The following is a 21,101-nucleotide window of genomic DNA, read 5'->3' as shown; positions in this document are numbered from 1 at the left end:
TGTTCTGGGAAGGCATCTGACTTTTCATCAAGTAAAGGAAAGCAAGTGACAATCACTGAATTTTTCAAATATTTTTTTCATTTCTGGTTAAACAGGTTATTTCTCCAAGCATATCACAAAAATATGAGAACTATAACCTGAAAATTGAAAGGTAGCAACTGCACGCATTAGCACATTATCTGAAAGTATCTTGAAAACAACATTATTAATTTACTCAGAGAACAATACCCAATTTGAAATGTCTTTGGACTCTTCCAGAGCAGAATTAACATTGTGTTAATTTCACAGCAGACATACTCTACCATCACACTGAAGCAAAGACTCATGACTAACTCATTCACAAACACACACAGGTCCCCATGATCAGTGTCTTCACTGCACACATGGACTTCTCTTTGAGCTGAGGCACAGTCCCTCCTCCACTCACATTTCCCTCTGTTCATAGATATAACAGGAATATTTTGCAGTTTTGCCAGTTCAACTAACCAGGCAAAATAGATCATTTGGATCATATTCTTGCTAATGCTTAAAGTGTCCACAGACAAAGTTATAGCTTCAAGGAATTTACAGAAGCTTTGGGGTGTTTATTGTTAATTCTGCTAACACAGGCATGCACTGCCCTTTGGTATTCTTTGTAAGACCACAGAGGAGGTTTTACCCTTGGTTTAATTCACATCTGCTGCTTCTAGCACCAACTCTAGCCCAGAAACAGTAAGAAATATGTTCCCAAAAACGGTGGGAGTGTCATAGGAGTTAATCCCTTAAACTCACTATCCTGGTGTAGGACAGAGGATGTTTTTGAATGTAAAGATGAAATTAGAGGTCCTACAAAAAGAAATTTCATCTTTATCAGCCATCCCACAAATTGTACAGTTTTTAACTCTTAAAAGAATCACAATCTTCTGTTCAAGCTAGTTATGAAAGTTCTTTATGGGTGTCAAAAAGCCCAAGCTGATTAATTTCAAATGCATAAACTTGAGAGAAGAGCCTTTAAAATGTTAATTGCCTCCTTCTCCAGTAAATCTGCTGATCCTAGTCAATGCTTAATAAGAAACTTTTGTAAAAAATTCAGCACAAAAAAAAGTTTGGATTACTTCAATTTATTTTTTTTTTACTTTCCATCCCTTCTTCTCGGAAATAAAAGGAAGAGCATCTCTCATCATCATGATTCTGGATTCAACAGACACCAGTGAAATCTGGTAGCAAAAACAGCTATCCAAAGCAATCAGTAACTGTCACCAGCATTTTTACCTACAAAATGTATGTATTTATTTCATCACGGATTAATACACATGCATGCTCCTTTCTGAGAACAGGTTCCCCTCCTGCGCGCCCACATTTACATGGCGTGAAACCTTTTATTTCCTTTCACGAAAGTTTATTCTATTTTAAGATATAAACACTGCAAAACAAGTGATTAAAATTATTTTACAAGTACATTTAATGATGTCAATGATTTATTTAGAAAAGGTAACTCCATCTGAACCCTCTTTTTCATCCTAATTATGGTAAAGAGTCCAGGAAAAGTTCTTAATTTTAGTATCAGACATGAACATCATAAACAAGACTAGATTTGTAGTATTAAGCTAAGTCATTAGGAAAAAAAAAAAAAAAGAAAAAAAGAAAAAAAAAAAGGAAGAAAGTTCAGTATCTCCATCTGGATTTAAAAGTGACATATTCCCTAGTCAGAAGAACAGTTTGGCTCCATTATGCAACTCAACAGACAAAAGCAGAAACAGAAATACCATGCCATTCTAAGTCTAAATACTCTGATCAAAGAGGATTGCTTCCCCTACATATACACCTAGAAAAATCATATTAAATAAGACATTATCTTTAGCAAAACAGCAATTTTGGAAGCAACTCAATTCTCTGAAGAATTGGTTCTTCATTCATTAGACTTTTTTTTTAATAGTTCAGAGGTAATATTCCTATAAAACAGTAAATTCTATTTAACGTCACAACTCAACTGAACAACTAATAGGCATTTAAGACAAGGGAGAAATGAAGAGCTGTCCTACATCAAAATCAGTCATGTACTCATGCCAACATGTATTTCAAATAAAAAAATATGGTATTTGGGTGATTTTTTAAATTACGGTTTTTTCAGAGAATCCATGTCAGAACACTGAGAGCAGTACTATTTTGACAAATAATATTTTCAAATATCTTTCCATTGAAGGTACTTCATCCTCATTATAAGTAACTGATATCTGAGACTAGTAACACAGTAAATTCTACATTCTTTTCTAGAAATATATACCTGATGATTCTCTGTATCAAAAGTTTCCACTGGAAACAGAAATAAATTACTCCAACAGCGCAAGTTTTTCTTTCACCATAATAGCTCCTCATTCTTTGCCCATCTCAGGCAGGACTCATTGCACACCCCCACAGACTCACTCAAAGTAAATTGGAGGAAAGATGAAAGAGTGTACAGGTTTGACAAAGTTTGCGGTTTATTGAAGGTGGTCAATTTATTACTCCTTAGTTTGAAGTACACTTTCCACAACCAATGAACGGATAACAAATGAACCAAAAATTTCTTAAGCACTTGAGGTATGCAGTGTAAGGAAACTAGGTTACTGGGTGACACACAGATGCTGTAAGTAGGATTTATGTTACCTTCACATCGAAAGGCAAGTGACTCTAGGGACTTCCTGCACACAGTGCAAAACTTTCTTTTATAATGTCCTGGAGGCCCAAAACAGTGTGCAACTGGAACCTGCCAGCGAAGAACACATAAGACATCATCAATTTCAACTTCCAAAGTGTCAGTTAAAATTCAGAGAAGACGCTTTATCTTGCAACAACAGAGAATGAAAATGAAAAGTTAACTAAGCACAAGAATAAACACACAGATGAATCATTCTTTAAAAAATAATCATGCTTAGAAATATATTTTAAATACTTTAACTGTTTTTTAAATTCTTGGGAATTAATATGCATTGTATATGTTTTTAAGTGCTGATTAGCTTCTTGATGATTCACAACAACACAAATCCAAAGGCTTCTCTTGGGACCTACCTGTAATGGCAGTTGCTCTTCTAAGCATTTTTAATTGAATCAAGGACAATTAAAGAGTAATTATTGCACAGGCAAACAAAATACCCTAAAGACATACAAAGGCAACTTTTAACATCTCAGTGCTGCCACAGTTCAGTGCTCTCAACGTGCCTTTCACTTCCTCTCTGAATACAGCCTGGCCACTGGCTGATCAGGACAAAGGGATTGGTTGGTCTCGCCCTGACTTATCCAAAGCTTGAAAGCCTGAATGGTACAGAGAACCAGCTCCTGAAGTACATCCAGACTGAGGTTCCTCTTGACTGTTGAAAATGATACACTACCATTTTCTCTTGCAAGAGCTGTCTGTATAAACAATTTTGTGTTTCTTACTATTCACTTACCTTAAATTATTTTTCTCTTGCTTAGGGATTAATAATGAAGAGGGGAAGTGACAGTACCAAAGCAACAACAAAAGAAAAGAAGCAAACTAAAGAATAAGAAACATACTTAAGCTTCATACCTGTTCTAGAGACTACACTTCCTACAAGATGCACAGCTTTGCTAAAGTAACATTCACTAGACGGAAGGAACATAAATGCATGTTTAAAGTCCTAGAATCCAAGTAAGTTCCACAAAAGTTTGCCACGATTTGTGTAATTAGTGTTATGCATTTCACATGCTCTTCTTGCTATAATAAACACATCAAGTTTATCTTGTGGTTGTATTTCTGGTAAAAGCTGACAAATTATTATTTAGGTTTCAAATTAAATTATTCGTTCCCAGTAAAACTTTGGAAATAATGACTTCAAACACATGTAGTCACAGATAGCAGCTTTTCCTCTCAGATATACTGGCAAAAAGCCTTCAAGGTTATTCATCAGGATTTGAATTTTTCTCCTTGTATATTGAGGTTTTCCTGAGAACCATTAGGAACAAATCTGACACATACTGTGAACACAGAATTTGATGACCCAAGGAGTTGCTTCCAGTTATAAACATCCAATTCCCACAATAATTTTCTGCCTGAGAAAGTATGGGGATAGTTACATCAAACAATCCTGTAATTCAAGCACGAACAATGAAAGAAGTGAGATAAAGTTTTGCCAGATGCAAGAAGAAAAGAACAATGCCAGAAGTTTAATCAAGAAAAATCAGTAACCCCCAAGCTGCAAAGCATGTGGTTCCTCCACTGCTCCTCAGAATTAAGCTTTGGGAGATTAAAGAGGACCAAGAGAGGTATGAAATATGCTTGCATTACCAAACATGAACAGGATAGTGCGCAGCAGCTGACCACTGAATCAGTCATCAGCTCACTGCCCCAGCAGACCACATTCTCAGGAGGAATCCTGGGTCCCTGACTGACCAGGAAACTGCCCATTCAGATCTCAGGCTACCCACTAAGCTGGGCTGACAGGCAGCCTACAAAAAAGACTTCATATCAGTATTTCCAATACAATATATAACAGCATCGCCTCCAAAAGCTTCAAGTTTTAACTTCATGTACAAAAAAAGATTATTTTTGGGTTCATATCCTACTCCCACCAGCCCAAACCAAAATTTCATTCTCTGCAGCCCTCCATCTCTGACATAATGTTCATAGCTGGCTTATGTGTTTGGGGTTTTTTTTTTCCCTTTTTTTTTAAAATTAGAGTACTCTAGTCATATAATGTAGGTTTGCAAAAAGAATATATATCCTTGCAAGGGGCGGGAGGCAGTGTGCAAAATATCCTGGAAAGCCTAAGAAGCTTCAAACAAACTATCCCAGATTAAGTTTAAGGCTTACAATCCCTGCCCATCCTGCTACTTCTTCAAGAAAAGGAAGTAACAAACCTTTCTGTACAGTGACATACAAATTACCTGGACTCAGTTATTGTGGAGGTAAAGTGCCAGGGCTGTCTTCTCACTTAAACTGCTCCAAAAAAAGTTTGCTCAGAGAAGGTGACTTGCATAAAATTCATCCTGCACAATGAATTTATGTGCAGAAAGTTGGTAAGAAATGGCTGTGTGAGCACAACCCAACCCAGACACTACAACTGTGAGGAGTACTGAAAAGCCCTAGTGGGATTTCTTCAGGCAAGTCTTTCTGCACATCCCAACCTGTCTTTCAGGTTTCAGTGTCATCTTTAAATGTTCTAACCCCTGCCACAGCCTCAATCATGATGCAGCCCCTTGGGTGGCTACCCAAGTGAGAAGAATTCCCCCTGAAATCAGACACAGGGAAGACCTCCTTTAGCTCCAAGGAGGTGAACAAACTGCTTTGGACACCATGAGCATCCAACACCCTCAACAACCCAGGTTTGGAACACAGGGAACTCTTCTGTCACAGAGGGGTTCCACTGAAAAAAAGAACATGTGAAAAACAGTGTTTATTTTGGGAAAAATTGTGAGAAAGGACTTTGAGAGAAGGCAAACTTATCCAGGGTCTGACTGTACTTATCTAGAAAACTCAAGGAAAAGAGACCAAGTCTAAATTCTTCAGCTGTTCAGACCATGGTAACAATTTTCTGAAGTCTCAAGTCACTGTCAAAAAGAAGGGAACTTGCCGATTTGAATGTTAAGGGGGGGTGGAGAAGGGGAAAAAAAAGAGAAAAAAATTTTCTTTCATTTTTTTCTTACAAATCAAGCCAAAGAAACTTTGTCTATCATGAATGCTCTTTCTAACATGCTTTGGAAGATAATTGGTATAAAAGCAATGCAGAGCCTGATGTAAAATGAGATGGGAGCAAGATAGAAAAAGAAGAAAGGTAAAAGAGTGAGAACAACATAACAAACACATCAATTACATAATGTTTCTCTCAACATGTTTTGGTCACTGAACAAGTTCCAAGCACCTAATACAAATACATACATATATATATGTACAAAAACCATACTTAATACTCAGATTAGAAAAGCCAGTGAGACATCATGAAAGAATAAAGGATGTTATGTTAGTGCCTAGCTTATATCCACCTCCGTAAGTACAGCAAAGTACAGAAGCATAAGGTGGCCTACAGAGAAAATATTAATAATTTATGAGAATTTAAAACTGCTTTTCCAATCCATCTACTTAAACTACCTTATGAAAACCACGAAAATCGATTTCCACAGAAAAATATAGAAAATTTCTTCTAGTAATACCATTAAATGACATCTAAGTGCCCTTACAATATTGATCAGAAGAGTATTAACAGAAAGTATAATGGTAACAGAAAGCATAATGGCATGATCTCCAGAATGATTCTGAACTCAGGGACAAGATATTCCTAGTTCCTGTTCTATTTCCTGCCATCTGTTAAGAAATGCAAGGCATTAGAGAATGTAATACGTTTCTGTAAATGTTCCTATCAGCCTGTAATACAATTTAATCCTATAGAAACCTAATACTTAGATTCTAACTCTTTCAGTGCAATCTGTGCAAGTGCACATCAGTTATGCATTAACCAAAAAGAATGGCAACAAACTGCTTTTAAAATCCACACTTTGGAAGTAAAGCAAATGATATGATTACTTTCTTTTGATAGTGCCTTTTAAAAATGCTCCTCATCCTGAAATGTCGTAGGATATCAAGCATGTGACCAACAGTACATCATGAATTCAAGTACTCTTCCGCTAAAGTGGAGTCACTTTGCACAGAGTGGCCCAGCTACCTTCCAGCCCCTCTGATTTGTCTACAGAGTCAGGCCAGGCTGTCTTACTGGTCTGCAGCCTTCAGAATGCCTCAGCAGAGTGAAAAATACAGCTCCAGGAAGGCCTGTTTTTCACCCAGCAGCAGGTAGAAGAAAGCTTCATCTTGAATCATTAGGCAAAGCCTTCCAGGCTCAAAGGGCAATGAGAGAAATACAGATATACCAAATACCAGTGTCACAGCTGCTATCTTGGGCAAAAGTCTTAAAAAGGAATTAGCTACTAAAAACTTTTCCTAGGCCTATGTCTAGATATTATTTTGCCCATGCATGTCCTCCATTACATCAGAGTGACTTGCATTTGGCATAACTTTGTAAAGAATACTGGAGAGATTAAGAAACCATGGTGGCAGGACCTAAAGTAGTGTGGGGCTGAACAGCTTCCAAGTAGCCAGGGGTACACAGGAAGGATACTAACACTCTCAATAACACCTCCAAAGGTTGAGTAAAAGGAATTTACCTTAAGATCACTAGCTTGCAGTTCTAAAACACTGTTGCATTTTAAGGAAAAGCACAAGCAGCTTGGAAGCAATGACCTTCAGACTCCCACAAGGGCAGTCACACAGGGTCATTCTCAAAGACTGCTCCAAACATAAGGCCAAAAAAAATTTGCTGAAAAAAAATAAAATGGTGTTTCTGAAACAAAAACATATATGGATGTTTAAGTGTAGAAGCACTTCCCTATCTAAAGTTTCTAATGTTCACTCCACCGCCATAAACCTTTGCTCTAGGGAGGTTGATAAGGTAAATACACTTCATTACACCCCATGACTGTTCTGTCTGGGCTTAGACTATACCCTCTCTGATTGTTGTGATTCAACTTTTGCCCTTATTGACATCTTTTCAATTCCTTCCTTATTACTCAGTAATCACAAATAGCTACTTATTTAGTAGCAAAGTATTTCTGCCACTTGAATACACTGTGCGCTCTGGGATGTCCTCTCTTTCTTTCACCTTTTAGGGACAATGCCTATCAACTACCCTTCACTTGTGTCCAAACTGACATTCTTGCTCTGAGCGCTTCATTTATTGGCTGGTGTTTAAAGGCAATATAAGTATGCATTCCATATGATACTTCTGAAATGAAATAAGAATACAAAGTTAACTGGTGTCTCAACACATAGGAGAGGAGAGGACAGGAGGACAAAATCAAATACTTAATTATCAAAATTTTAATTTGGGCTAATGCAAGGGAATAAAACACACATCTATACGCTATCCCACTATATACATGATTATTTTTCTTCATCCTACAGATCTCTGTGACAGTTCATTTGGCCTTATATGCTCCAAGGTCTCAAGGACCCTTTGCAATAGATACTGCATCCTATACTATTTCAAACCAGAATTATATTATACTTCTACTCAAACGTAAGGCTTGTGTATAAACTTTCCCCTGCAATTAAGAGTTGCTTGGCCTAGTATTTTTTGTACTATAAAGAAAAAAATTAAATCCAAAAGTCACTCACTCCTTGCTTCTATTGCTGCAGAGGAAATCAATGTCCATGTCCTTTTATCAAGACAAAGATTAAGAATTGAAACAAACACAGTGACATCCCATAATGCTTCTGAAACTGAAGAGTCACTGATACAGCTGCAGAGCTCATCTGGGAGTTCAGATCAAGTTTCAAGAGAGCATAATAAACTCTCCTGAGTTTACAAACTAGGAGGAGCTAGCCCTTCCTTCCCTTAAACTCTGAGGTTCCACTTCAGGGAGAAAAAGGAGAAAACTTTGGTGCATTGCCAAGATTACCAGCAAGCAATTTTAACCTTCATTTGGATTCTAAATTATGCCATGTGACTGTCTCCGAGCAACAGCCTTGCTGAAGCAACACAAGCATAGGTCAAGTGCTGGAGAGCTGGAGAGAGATCTTCTTGACAGAGTGTGGTCAGTGCTACCCAGCAAGGGCCCAGATAAAATCACAGAGTCACAGAACAGCTTGGGTTGGAAGAGAACTTTTAAAAGTCATTTAGTCCAAATGCATGTGGAGAAAACAGGGACACCTTCAATTAGATCAGGTTGCTCAGAGCCCTGTCCAATCTGCTCTTGAAGACTTCCAGGGATGGGGCATCTACCGCATCTCTGAGCAAGATGTGACAGCATTTCACCACCCTTATCGTAAAAATTCTTTCCTTAAATCCAGTCAGAATGCATCTGCTTTTAGTTTAAAACCATTAACCCTCATCCCATTGTTGTGGGCCAACCCAGAAAGATGTTCTACTTTCAGATCCTTGTTATTGACCCAAATAACCACGCTGCACACAGCTGAACCCAGCAACCAGAGGGAGAAACTTAGGTCAGCAGACAAGAGCAGAGACACCTGCAAGCACCACAGCCCTCCCATTCCTTACCCCAGCTGATGAATACAGCTTTCCCTACAAAGGAAAGTTTTATTTTTAGCAGGAAAAGATTCAGAAGCTGATAACCTAGACAAGCATTTTCCCATTTTAGACAACCTGGCTTTAAGAACGACAGCACACAACAAAGCCTCATGAGCAGACTTTAAAACCTTCTTAAAATGGAAATGTTTAGAAACCATTAGAGCAATGCACCAACACACCAACAAGGAAAAATAAGCATAGCAAATGCTGAACATCACTAAACCATTCTTCATCTGATCTCATTTCAACTTAGTTTTCCAAGAACAGTTATATAAAAAATACATATACACTTCTACACAGCTGCAATACAGCTTCAATTCCAGCCTAAGAAGGGAAAACAAAACTTCACATTTCACCCCCAAAAAGCTTTTGTCTTTACTGTGATTTTGTTTTGTGTTGGTGTTTGGGTGTGGATTATTTTTTGTCCTACCTTCCTCCCTTTTTTTTTTTTAAATATGTACTGCAAAGTAGGTAAATACTTATGGGAATGTAGGAAAGAGAGAGTTTGAATTTGAAAAAAAGTTGCTGAGACTTTATCATTGGAACAAATCATATGCCCTGCAAACTTTTCAGAAGACTGATCCACAAAGGCTTGTTTAGAAACATCATGACCTGGATCCACTCTGGAATACTAAATTCAGGTGACAGTGATTTACAACAGATTAAAAAAATTCATAGGTCAGCCTTAAGAATGAATTAATCAAGAATCATCTGAGGCTGCATGCAGTTGTGGCATGCTTATGACTTTGTGAGCCTTTACTTGACCCTGGGAAGGAAACCCTACTGTCAGGAAAAAAAGTTTCCACCAAACATCTGCTGAAAAATTATTCTCTGATGGGTTGACTTAGTATCCAATGACACACATTCTGATGAGCTTTTACAAATGCCATCTTCTCTAGATGAAATCCAGGCTAGTTAAAAAAAAAAAAAAAAGTCTCATTTCTGTAATATACTGAATATTGACATAACTGAAGGAGCTATCAGAAAAAAATCCCACCACTGTTCCCTCCTACGTCAGATCTTTTAATAAATAAATAATCTGAAAGGAGAGATTAGGAAAATAAACTTTCCACAAATTGTATAAATGGCTGTCATTTATTTTTCACTCTGTTATATTTTTTACGCAAATGCCAAGTCTGGTATTTGCTTTGACAGAGCCTGCATGCAAAACAACATCTCCCATATGGCAGACTTCACTTGTACAGCTGATCAGGATTAATGCAACTTGGATGACCACATCAAGGAGGACACGACTGTCCAGAACGAACAGTACAATCCAGAGTTTTCAAAATAAAATCATTACAACTCAAGACAGAAAACACAGAAGACTCTTCGCAGCTAAACACGGCAACGCTGAACTGCAAAGGTTTCAAAGACTAACACCACCAAATAGCTATCCTCACTGTGCAGTACAATTTGTGTTTATTGTTTACAGATAAATCACAAGATAAAAATTATGTTTTGGGGCAGATAGATTACAGGGACCGACATAAGAGAAAAAAAAACTACACTGATGTCTACAGTTGGTGTAGATGGGAACATTAGTAAGATTAAATGGAGGATTTTTACCATATAAAAGCAAAAGAACAAATACTTTTTTGAACAATGAATTAAATTCAGAGCAAGTCCACAAAAGAAGGAATCATTAATGTTTACAACACCCACACTCTGAATAAAATTACTGTTTTCCAGGTGGATTTTTGTCATCCCCCTAAAGGCCCTTGTAGATACCCATATCATCTGACTCATTATTCCTTTTGCTACAATGACTGATTGTGAGCATACTGAAACAGTAGAATATGCTAATTCTTAGTAAAAGCATTTCTCACTACCAACATGTCTCTTTAATGTAGTTTCTAAGACTTACAGCAGTATTTCTCACTGTTTCATTGGCAAATTTCTATGTATTAGACACCTTTTTGACACCTCTCAAGATGAAAGGTACATAAGATGAAAGGAAAAGCAAAAAAGAGAAAAAGCAAAATTTTGTGTTGGCAAAGCCTAGCAGCTTTATTACCTAGACAAAGCATACTGAAGAAAAACCAATGGGTAATTTCTCTCTATCCAATCCCTGTAACTCAAATTGCATGTTGTTTTCAAACTTCCACATCTGACCCCCTACACAGGCTTCCACAACAAAAAGGAACTTGTAAAACATTTTATGACACATAGAACGGAATCAGCTCCCCTTCATAGGTCTACACAATGTACGCCCATAAATGTACTTTGAGTCAGCAAGGTCTGTAATGAGCATGACTGATTTTACAGCCATGTCTCATTCGACTTTTGCCTGTGGCTCCTTAAGGTATTTGTAATGTTTTACTACTTCTCTAGTAAATTTCCTATGTCCTTCTCCCCTTTTGTTCCTCATCTGTCATCTTTCCCCAAGTGGATAACACACTTTGTTTTCTCTTCAGTTTAGCTTCTTAATACCTTAGTTGTATCCTTTTATCTTCTGTAAAGTTGATTCATGTTCCACACCCTTTGAATCAACCTCTTAAACATAAAGTCTTGTGGGAGAAGGTCACAAGCCATCTGCAAGCAAGTACTTTATTACTTATCAAAATAATTTTTGACTCACTGTAATGAATTGAAGTCCTGCCCTCTTTTTTTGGCTTTCAAATCCTATACTTAAAATGCAACAATTTTATTCTCTAGACACAATAAACATGAAGCTTCTTAAGATGCAGCAATCAATAGAAGACAAACACAGCTCCTTAGCTAGGCAGAGCAGCTTAATATGTAATAGCTGTAAAAAACCTGGTGATATATACTCTCGGGTTGGTCTTCTCACCCAAGATTCAAGTTGTTTAAAGTCCTTGGCCCTCTAAAAGCCCTGAGTCGCGTTGGTACAAAGAAGTGGAGTCTTCAAGGCCTTGTTTTCTGGTTTCTCATGTTGTTTATTATTTGATATCTCAGAGTTTTTCTCCGCTCCCAGCCGAGGTCCGGACAGCAGCTGAGACACGAGGCGACTGCCCCCCGATGGGACGTCACCTTACATTTATACAGATAACTATGTGTAGGTTATTTACTGTTTTGTACCAATGCCTAGTGCTTACACTAAAAGGGTCACTTCTGCTTTGACCCAATCCACTCAACTACCTTATATCATCACCACCCCAGAAGATGGAGGACGAGGAAGAAGGAGAGGGACACGAGGTACCACCCAAATTCCACCATCTTGTCCCCCATTTACCTTTAGAATAAAGGTAAAAATCCTAAAACTACTGAATTTTGCATGTTCTACTATTTTCACTTCCTGGTGATTTGCAATTCCTCTCCTAATGCTGGAAGTTTCTCCCATGGGCTAAGATCAAACTCAGTGTCTTCCTGGGCTCTGTGCCAAGGTCTCCAACTCCCCTGGACCGGCTCCACACCCCCCTGTCCAGGGCTCAAATTCTCTTTCTCGGGTCCCAGGTCATCCAAAGGGATGTCCTGGACCCCAACAATACACAGTTCATCTTTATGACACATGGTGCAGTTTTCATCAGTCATTCCCTCCAATATTGCGAGACTTCCAGGTAATGACACACAATAAGAACATCTAGTAATGTTTCAAGAATGCAAATAACTGATCTTCAAAGACAGACTATCTACAATTGCTCACATCAGACTTTTCAAAGGAAGTGTAACTTTGCCTGTGAGCAGATATAAAAGCTTCAATGATGACTAATACAATTTTTGCATTATGATATGAAAAAACCCCACTGCTATACGACACCATGTTCATTAGTGATAAGTGTGTGGTATTACCCCAAGGAAGAGACAAGCTAGTATCTCTTTACTCACCCTTACAAGGCTGGGAGCAATACATGAACACGGTATCTTGACATTCTTGAGGCACTTTTCATGAGACATGAAGTTGCAAACTGAGGAAATAAAATAAGAACCGTGAGCAACTCTTTACAAGCAAGGCACTTTAAGAAACACAGACAATCAAACAAAATAAAACAAATTAGGAATACATCTTTTTAAACATGTTTGCTATCCCCTAGGATTGAGAATGTACACAACTGAGCAGTGTGTGAACTCTAAGTTGTTTTGCTACTAAGACGCTGGCAATGGAAAAGGAAGGAGAGTTTATCCCAGAACAGTACAAACCTACTGCAAGTCATGTCCTCCCACACTCTGAGCATCAAAATGAATTCTTAAATTTCAAAAAAAGTTTTAAACAGTGTAAAACAGTTCTTTGATGTAGCCAAAGTAGAAGGACATGTTTTCAAGTGAATTATTCTACAAGCTAGTACATGTAGAAATGTATAAATGTGAGAACACAAAGTATTTTTAACAAACTAAGTGTAACAGATGAATGAGACAAAATTCAAGGTCACCAATTATAGGCAGCTTTGAAAGTCAAGAGTAACTATTTCTTTTATTACAGGTTTATAATTCCATCCAACCTCCACAAAGCACGCTTTCAAGGATGACAGTGTTTTAAAAATCATTTCTCATGGAGGAGATATTTTCCACAGCTTCTTACCATGAATTTGCATTACATTAAGCTGTGTGAAGAAAACAAGGGATTCTTTATTTCATTCTCACCACCTCTGATTAATTAGGAACTAATAAGCCATGCAGCTAAGGATTTAGAGTCCTCTTTCTTTCAGACTCACTCTCCACCAGTTCAAACTTAAAGCCTTGGACAGATGTTCAGGTCCTGATCTCTTGAGTGGAATCTCTGACCTCTCCTAGTGCCATGGCAGAAGATCACCCAGCAGCAGCAATTTGCTGTACACAGGGGTTTTCCCGACTCTGCTTTTCATAAGCATTTCTAAGTTTCACAAGTATCTGACAACACTCCAAGTGCTTCAAACTTCCCATCTACAGCCCAATGGCCACTGGCATCACAGTGCTGCTCCCTGTCCACATGGAGTACAGATCTGGCTTTACAGCAGGCTCTGCCCATAAGCCATCACTTCCTGGGCCACTTTTCCTACTATATTCTGTTTGAGTTGGTGTTTTAATAAAGGCCATGTATACACATGGCAACTCATGCAACGTACAACCAGCAGCTCTCCAACATACACTTGAAAAGAAACAGAAAACATCTCCCTCCAGACCTCCCCAGCAAGGCAGGACATAAAAGCTGGGAACACTGGAACTCATGAGCTGTGTAACACTTCCTAGAAAAACAATGGCTATTTATACCCTCCAATATGTCACTCTTTTTCCACATAAGCATTTTTCTCTGTGTCCTCAAGACAGGCTTCAAAGAAGAATCCAAAAGTAGGAAGAAGAAAACAGTGAATTATGCCCTGTAGGCCCCTAGCTATGTATTAGTGTCCCATGCAAATGGCAGCTGGGTGAGAATTGCTCATGAAATACCAGATATAACACAAAATCTTCTCCTCCTTTTGAAAAGGCCACTCAGTCCTGAGGAAAACTCTAGAAGGTGTTAAAAATTACTTTTGTTTCCTCTTTGGGAAAATAGTCACCATAATCCAGTTTTGGTGTTTTTCAAACAGAAATTTATTTGTATATTTGTATTTTAACATGTTAGGTTTTATTTATTTTTTTCTTTTATCTTTAACACTGGAGTCTAACTTTGCATTTGCTAAACATTTTCATAAATAGAACTATCAAATTGCTCTCTAGAGAGGAAAAAGGATTATCAACACAAGAACAAAATGGATTTGATACTCTCCAGGAAGTGTGATCAGTTCAACACAAGGCTTACTGTGCATCTGCCCAGAGAGAGCACTAATTTTGATCTTAACAAAAGCACTTGCAAAGTAACTTGCAGTCCCTCCTCTAATCTTCCTTTGTCTGGATTATTTTCCTGCCAGTCACCTCCTGCCCCCTCTGCCTCACGTTTTTACTTCTCAATTAACTTGCTCCAGTACTACAAGCAGCAGTAACTATCTACTTCTTCCAGCAATTCCCTCCTGCTGTCCTCACTGCAGGGTGCCATCAGCTTGGGTTTTGCAGCTTGTTTTGAGCACCAGAGCCATCAACATTATCATTGCCATAGGTCCTGTCGATGACTCCCAAGAAGAGATAGGTCCTGGAAGATAAAGGGGAGTTCATGCAGCCAGTTCTCTCTCCAAGCACACCCAGTAACTCACAGGAAACAACACACTGCTTCAGCCTTGTCACAGAGTCACCACAAGGGAACATGTCATATTCTGACATAAAGTGACAGTACCACAGGTCCTCAATATTGCCTGGACAACTTGGCAAATAATAATTTCATTTGACTCGGCATAATTTGTGACTGCCATAACTTGCTTGCATTCTGCTCACTTTCACCAACTTCAACTCCCAGCGAGTGCCTGCAAAGTTTCTTCTAATCTTGTAACAAAGGTTACAGATTACTAAATGACCTAGTTGACTGAAGGGCTTATTTTTGGTTTTGAAACAAAACATTAAATCAGTAACAAACGGTTTAGAAACTCAGAATTCTTTTTCCCAGCTATGACAGCACACTATGTTTTTCATTTTGGGAAAAATTTAAGTGCAATGCATTAAAGAACATACCCAGCTTACTAATGTGAATATAAATACTACTAAATTAAATGCAGTAATTCTCTGAGGCATCTTGTTAAATGTAAGACTTGGAAGAAGAGCCTGTCTTATAGAGAGTTTACTCAAACGGACGGCCTGATATATGTAGAAGTGTTACATAAATGGAAAATCTCTACAGTTCTCTACAAAAAGCCCTATAAATGTACATAGATTATATGAAAGAATTACAAAGGGACTAAAATAAAACAGAGAAAGGAAAACATTCAAGATCTAATCCTGCATCAGATACCTGTACACTCTGCAGCAGCTCAGCAATTGCACAGAGGGAACAGCACGCTGATTTTATACTGTGGCACAGAGGTGGCTTTTGTGCCACTCCTCCCCAGTCTTTTCCTAATAATGTCTAGCATTCAAGTTGCCTTTTTTTGACAATTACACAATGTGAACGTATTTCCCTGGATGCACCATTACAACTCTAAGATCCTTTCCTGCCTATCTGTAAAAGCAGACTAAAGACTCAGCAGCTTGTAGGAGAACTTTTCCTCCCCTTCATCACCAGCACTTCACATTCAACCATCCCAAGCAATAAAATGATAGACTGAAATATACTTCTGTAATCCTCAGCAGCTGGTGTCAGTGTGAGCTCTCATCTCACTACTGGCCTTTATAGAGGAGGTTGTGGACTGTTAATGGAAGAGTTGTGCAGCACAAGCCCCGCACTGCCACAAATCCATGTGCAGCCTTGACTGAGTTCATTGCTTCCCTCTATTGCTTTTAGCTGACATCCAGACCTGGGCATGCAGTCAGTGTGTTTTTATTTTAGCATTTCACACGCTGTGAACGCCAACTTTCAGTTCCAGGGGGAACCTTCCATGAACAATATCTTTTATATGTATCTATCTGTCTATCTATTTATATCCGTTTTCTACTAAGATGCTCAGAAAAGCAAGGCCAAGAGAAGGCTGTGGTTATGGTTACCAGCTTACTCTGGCACTTGACTCGGGTGGCCAGGTGAATGTTGTATGTATCTTCCTAAGCACATGAAAATTTTATAGGATGAAATAAAATAAAGTTTCTACCAGATTAAATATTGAACAATTTGGGTTTTTTTAACAGATGTTTGCAAGTGTTATAGAATATCTCTTTCCAAATACATCATCTTAAAAAGGCTATTTTTAAAAATGATGAAGCAAAGGATGGAAACACATGGACAAAGTTCTCATCAGGTATCTAAAATGTAACTTAACTCTTACTCTGAAGTGTCTCTCTGTACTCACAAATAAACTTTCACACCCCAAGACTCTCCACCCGCCTTTTTCACATGACAGTCTTTAACCCTTTACTGTACTTTGCACAGCAAATGAAACTCATCTGTAGTCACACCCTTTTTTCTTCTGAACATGTCCTAGCTGCAAGAAGCAACATTTTCCACCAATCAAAGACTGGCAGGTCTCTGAAATGACAGGACCATGCCCCTTAACACTTCCCACCACACATTTACAGACTTAGCTGTAATGAGACTGCAGCAAGCCACAACTACCCCAAACTCTGATTGTCACAAAAGGGTACACAAGAAGTCCAGGAGATGTACACGAGAAGTTCAGTTTCCTACAGGTGGCAAAAGGACATGCACCTTGTGGTAGCTTCAGCCAGAGCCTGAATTGCTAGCACAGAGTTCCAAGAGCCAATCATATCATGGCTGCGAATTCCAGAACGACAAGCACCACGAGCAGGATTTAGTTTGTTACCCAAAGAACTGCTGGGATTCAGTGGACCCCCTGGGAAGGTGACAGCATAGTCATTTTTCACCTTACCTCTCACCTGGTGCAACAGAGCAGCAACCTCTGCAACAAATGAAGCCTGGCAGCAGTTTCCTCAGGGCAGAAGGATGTGCCACTGCAGTTCAAGCCTCGTGCTTCACAGCAAGCATGGCTATGTTTTATATGCAACAGGTACTACAGAGGGAATAATGGCTCTTACCATTTACTCCAGAGAGATAATTCATTCCAGCAGAGACTATTGAATTTCTTTTCAATACTTCCAGTAATTTTCATTTTCAGTAGCTCCAGTAAAGAGAGCATTACTGTTAAGAGTGTGCTACAACTACATCTGACTACACAGTCTGAAGAGTTACAGTCACATTCTCACATGCTGTAAATCAGCACAACTACTTTCAGTTTGCTAAAGCATAACAATTTACCAAAACCAAAGATTTTTAACTTCAAGTCAATACACCAGATTATAAATTTGATCATGTAGCATACATCTTGCTTTTATCAAAATGAAATAATTAATAGTAAAACTAAACCCTCAAAACATTACCAGGCTTTCTGTAAAGCTTAGTGATTTGAATAGACAGCCATCACTACTTCTAGCAATATAAATATTTCTCTTAAACAGATGCAATTATGATGAATCTTTGTTCCATTTGTCACTAACTTATATAAGGCATTCAACAATCCAGAACAAGAGGAAACATTGGAATTCACCTGCACTGCAGTCTTTCAAGTAGTCATTCTCACCCCTCTCCTCACTGAAAAAAAACAAAACCTCAAACAAAACAAGATAGTGCTTAGCAACTGAAAAAACAGCTTTTTTAAAGAGCACTGTCAATCACAGCTAGAATATGAGAAAACAAGATGTTCTTTTATTGTCCATCTTATTCAGGAAGAAGATGCAAATACTTATTCAGTCCAGCTAATACCCCCAGGGTTGCCCTGAAGCATAGTCGAGCACTCTGCCTTTTGGTGGATCACCAAACCAAACTGTTTTACTCCAGAACCTGGAAGGTCTTCCAAAATTCCCATTTTGTTTGCCATCATTCACAGAGATGTCATAGCTTTCACTTTGGTTCTGCCAGGACTCCTAGTCATGAAATTGCATCACTGGCTTATATAAAGAAGCTGTTGACAAGTGCCTGGGGAAGAAGACAGGTACAGAAGTGCTGAATGTGGAAGAATTAGTTTGACCAGATTAGTTAATAAAAGTCCCCCAGGGACACAACGGCAAAGATGGCCACTGCAGGAGGCACAGCTACTGCAGCATGCTTAAAAGACAGAAGGAGGAAGGACAACTGCCTGTAGACAGAGGAAAACAAACGAGAAATCTAGCAAAGCCAGGGAGTAAACCAAAAGCTTCAAAGCTGTTATGCAAGACAACAATAACAATCTCTACTTTCCAAACAATGAATCAGTGGGACTTAAAGGGCATATCAGCACCAAGACAATTCAGCCTAAATCAATATAACTCTTTCAAAAAAAAGTTTTATTTTGGTCAAAACTAAGTAGGTTATTTCCTCTGCTCTGCCTGCTCTTCCATAGCATGTGCCTGACACAACAGAAGCCAAAATACGTGTTTAATCTGCCGCTCTCCTTCAATGGCTTTATCACTCCATTCTGAAGTTACTCTTGGTGTGCAAGCAGGCTTATTTTATTCAGCAGGACTGCCTTTGCCTTCACTGAAGAGATCTATTGACAGTACAAAGACAATAGCTTTTGGAAAATGCCCATGGACTAATTAGTCACAGATTGGAGAAAAATACTTTTATTTTTTTCTATCACAGTGTTCTCAAATTATACCAAAAACACTTACAGACAGCTTATCCAGGTAAGATCATTCAAGCTGGTGGAGGAGTCACTATTTTAATGAGTAACTTAAAAGCAACACTTTAATTTTACTGTAAGTTTGTGGGATTCAACTTTTACATTTGTTACACAGCTTTGAGATACTTTTCCTTTGTAACAGCTTGCCAACACAGACGCATTTAGCGTTTTTGTTTACAACTGTGACCACAGGCCAGTCTGAATACTGTGACTATTCACTGAAAGGAATGCTGGATGCAGTACACGGACTTCACCAGCTTATTTCCCAATTCAGCAGAAACATGCAAAGACCTGTATGCAATATTGGTGTGCTCTCTCAAAACACAAACAAGATAAAAACACAGCCCAGTTTAAGTTTAGAAGTCTGTTGTGCAATGCTTGGTAAATGTCACCAGGAAAGCTGTCACTAGAAGCTTTGGTCTTCCCAGAATATTTCAAGCAATGGTGAGAGAGGAATGGAAAAATCTCTGAAATCTTTAATAAGTCAAGCATTCAAAAGACCCTCCTTTCTCACTGTGGTGAGAAACTTCAGGCTTTTGCTTGTCTTAAAGTTCAACTAAACCACACTGTAAATACTCTTCCTTAGAAAATCCAAATGAAAACCTTGTTAAGGTTTTCCAGACACCTACTGAGTATCCTTATAGATCACCTGTATTCAACAGCTCTTTTCTCTCTCCAGGATTCGCTGGTCTTGTCAACTAGCCTGTCATACCTACCTGCTTCTGCTTTAAATGGAGATACCAGTATATACTCTATCTGATAAAAATGCAGTTTGCCTCCACACAATGTGAATTTACACTTTGTATTTCCAGAATTATCTGCATGAGAATACCTCTCTTTACAGGAACAGATACTCCAAAAAATGTTTTTGTAGCATCTGACCTCTGTAACTTCAAGGCAGCATGGCAGCACATCTGAATTCCTATTCACTTATATTTCAGATATGCTGGTAGAAAATAACAAAGTAACAACTGAAGTGAAAATAAGACAAGCTACTTATTAAAGAAACAGCCATGTAAGTTCAGCAATATACTTGAACTATCAATCATTTGGTTATAGTAGGTTTGCTTGAATTGTAGCAGCCTCTCAAAGCACCTGCAATCTCAGCACTTCTCACTCTCTCACCCCTAAGGCTGTAAAAATACTCTGAAGCCTACAACAAGGTATCTTGCTTTCTCCATCCTTCTGGTACTGTAAAACGAGTACTGACAAATGAACTAAAGGAACCTCACCTGCCAAAACAGAACTCTCTCCATCCTCCCATCTCCTGACTCTGCCCAGAGAGGGTTTCTTAGATCTTGCTAAGCAGGAAAAGCCAGAGCACCAACAGCTAGAGACAAAGGCATCTACGCTGTATGCTCAGTCCCACCAAGACTTTGCACTCTAAAGAGAAAATAACTGCACAGAGAAGTTACATCACAGCAGCAAAAAAAAGTCATCTCCACTTGGTCAAGAGGCTTTTCTCAGTGATAACCACAGCCATCAGAAAATCTAGACATCCTACCAGCTGTGTGTATACACAGAAGAAGGGTATATCCACTCCAGTTAAGATGCTGCAGTTCACTCTCTCTCCAGTCTGTACAGTAGGGTAAATAAGGATACAGCCCAGATGAATATAGGCTGAGATGTGAACAGAAAGAGAGCAGCCCTGCTGAGAAGCACTTGGGGATGTTAGTGGATAAAAAGCTGAGAAAGCATGGCCAGGAGGTCCAAGGAGGTGATTCTGCACTTTTACCCTGTTCTCACGAGACCCAGCCCGGAACACTGCATCCAGCTCTGAGATCCTCAGCAAAGGAAAGAATGGATACACTTGAACAGGTCTTAAAGAAGGGTCACAGAAATTATCAGATGGCTGGAGCACCTCTCCTTTGAAAGGCTAAGACACTGGGATTATTCAGCCTGGAAAGTAAAGGCTCTAGGAAGACCTTAGTGCAGATTTTTAACACTTACATGGGGCATACTAGGAAGATAGCAGGGCCCA

The 21,101-nt window shown here is 38.7% G+C and overlaps 1 protein-coding gene across 2 annotated transcripts in view; it reads right to left on the bottom strand.

Moving 5' to 3' along the window:
* DGKQ (diacylglycerol kinase theta) overlaps nt 1–21,101 on the bottom strand; it is a gene marked incomplete at its 5' end in the record, with an annotated part of 88,794 nt that overhangs the window by 53,425 nt on the left and 14,268 nt on the right. For both annotated transcript variants that reach the window (XM_083883116.1, XM_083883117.1), the window contains 2 exons: nt 2,626–2,725; nt 12,843–12,922. In XM_083883116.1, the coding sequence (XP_083739242.1) occupies nt 2,626–2,725; nt 12,843–12,922 (180 nt within the window). The remainder of the gene's footprint in view (nt 1–2,625; nt 2,726–12,842; nt 12,923–21,101) is intronic.

This window comes from Zosterops lateralis (assembly GCF_965231275.1).
Source record: "Zosterops lateralis genome assembly, chromosome: Z".
Lineage (NCBI taxonomy): Eukaryota > Metazoa > Chordata > Aves > Passeriformes > Zosteropidae > Zosterops > Zosterops lateralis.
The sequence above is the reverse complement of the archived record's forward strand: the minus strand, read 5'-3'. Positions and strand labels throughout refer to the sequence as shown.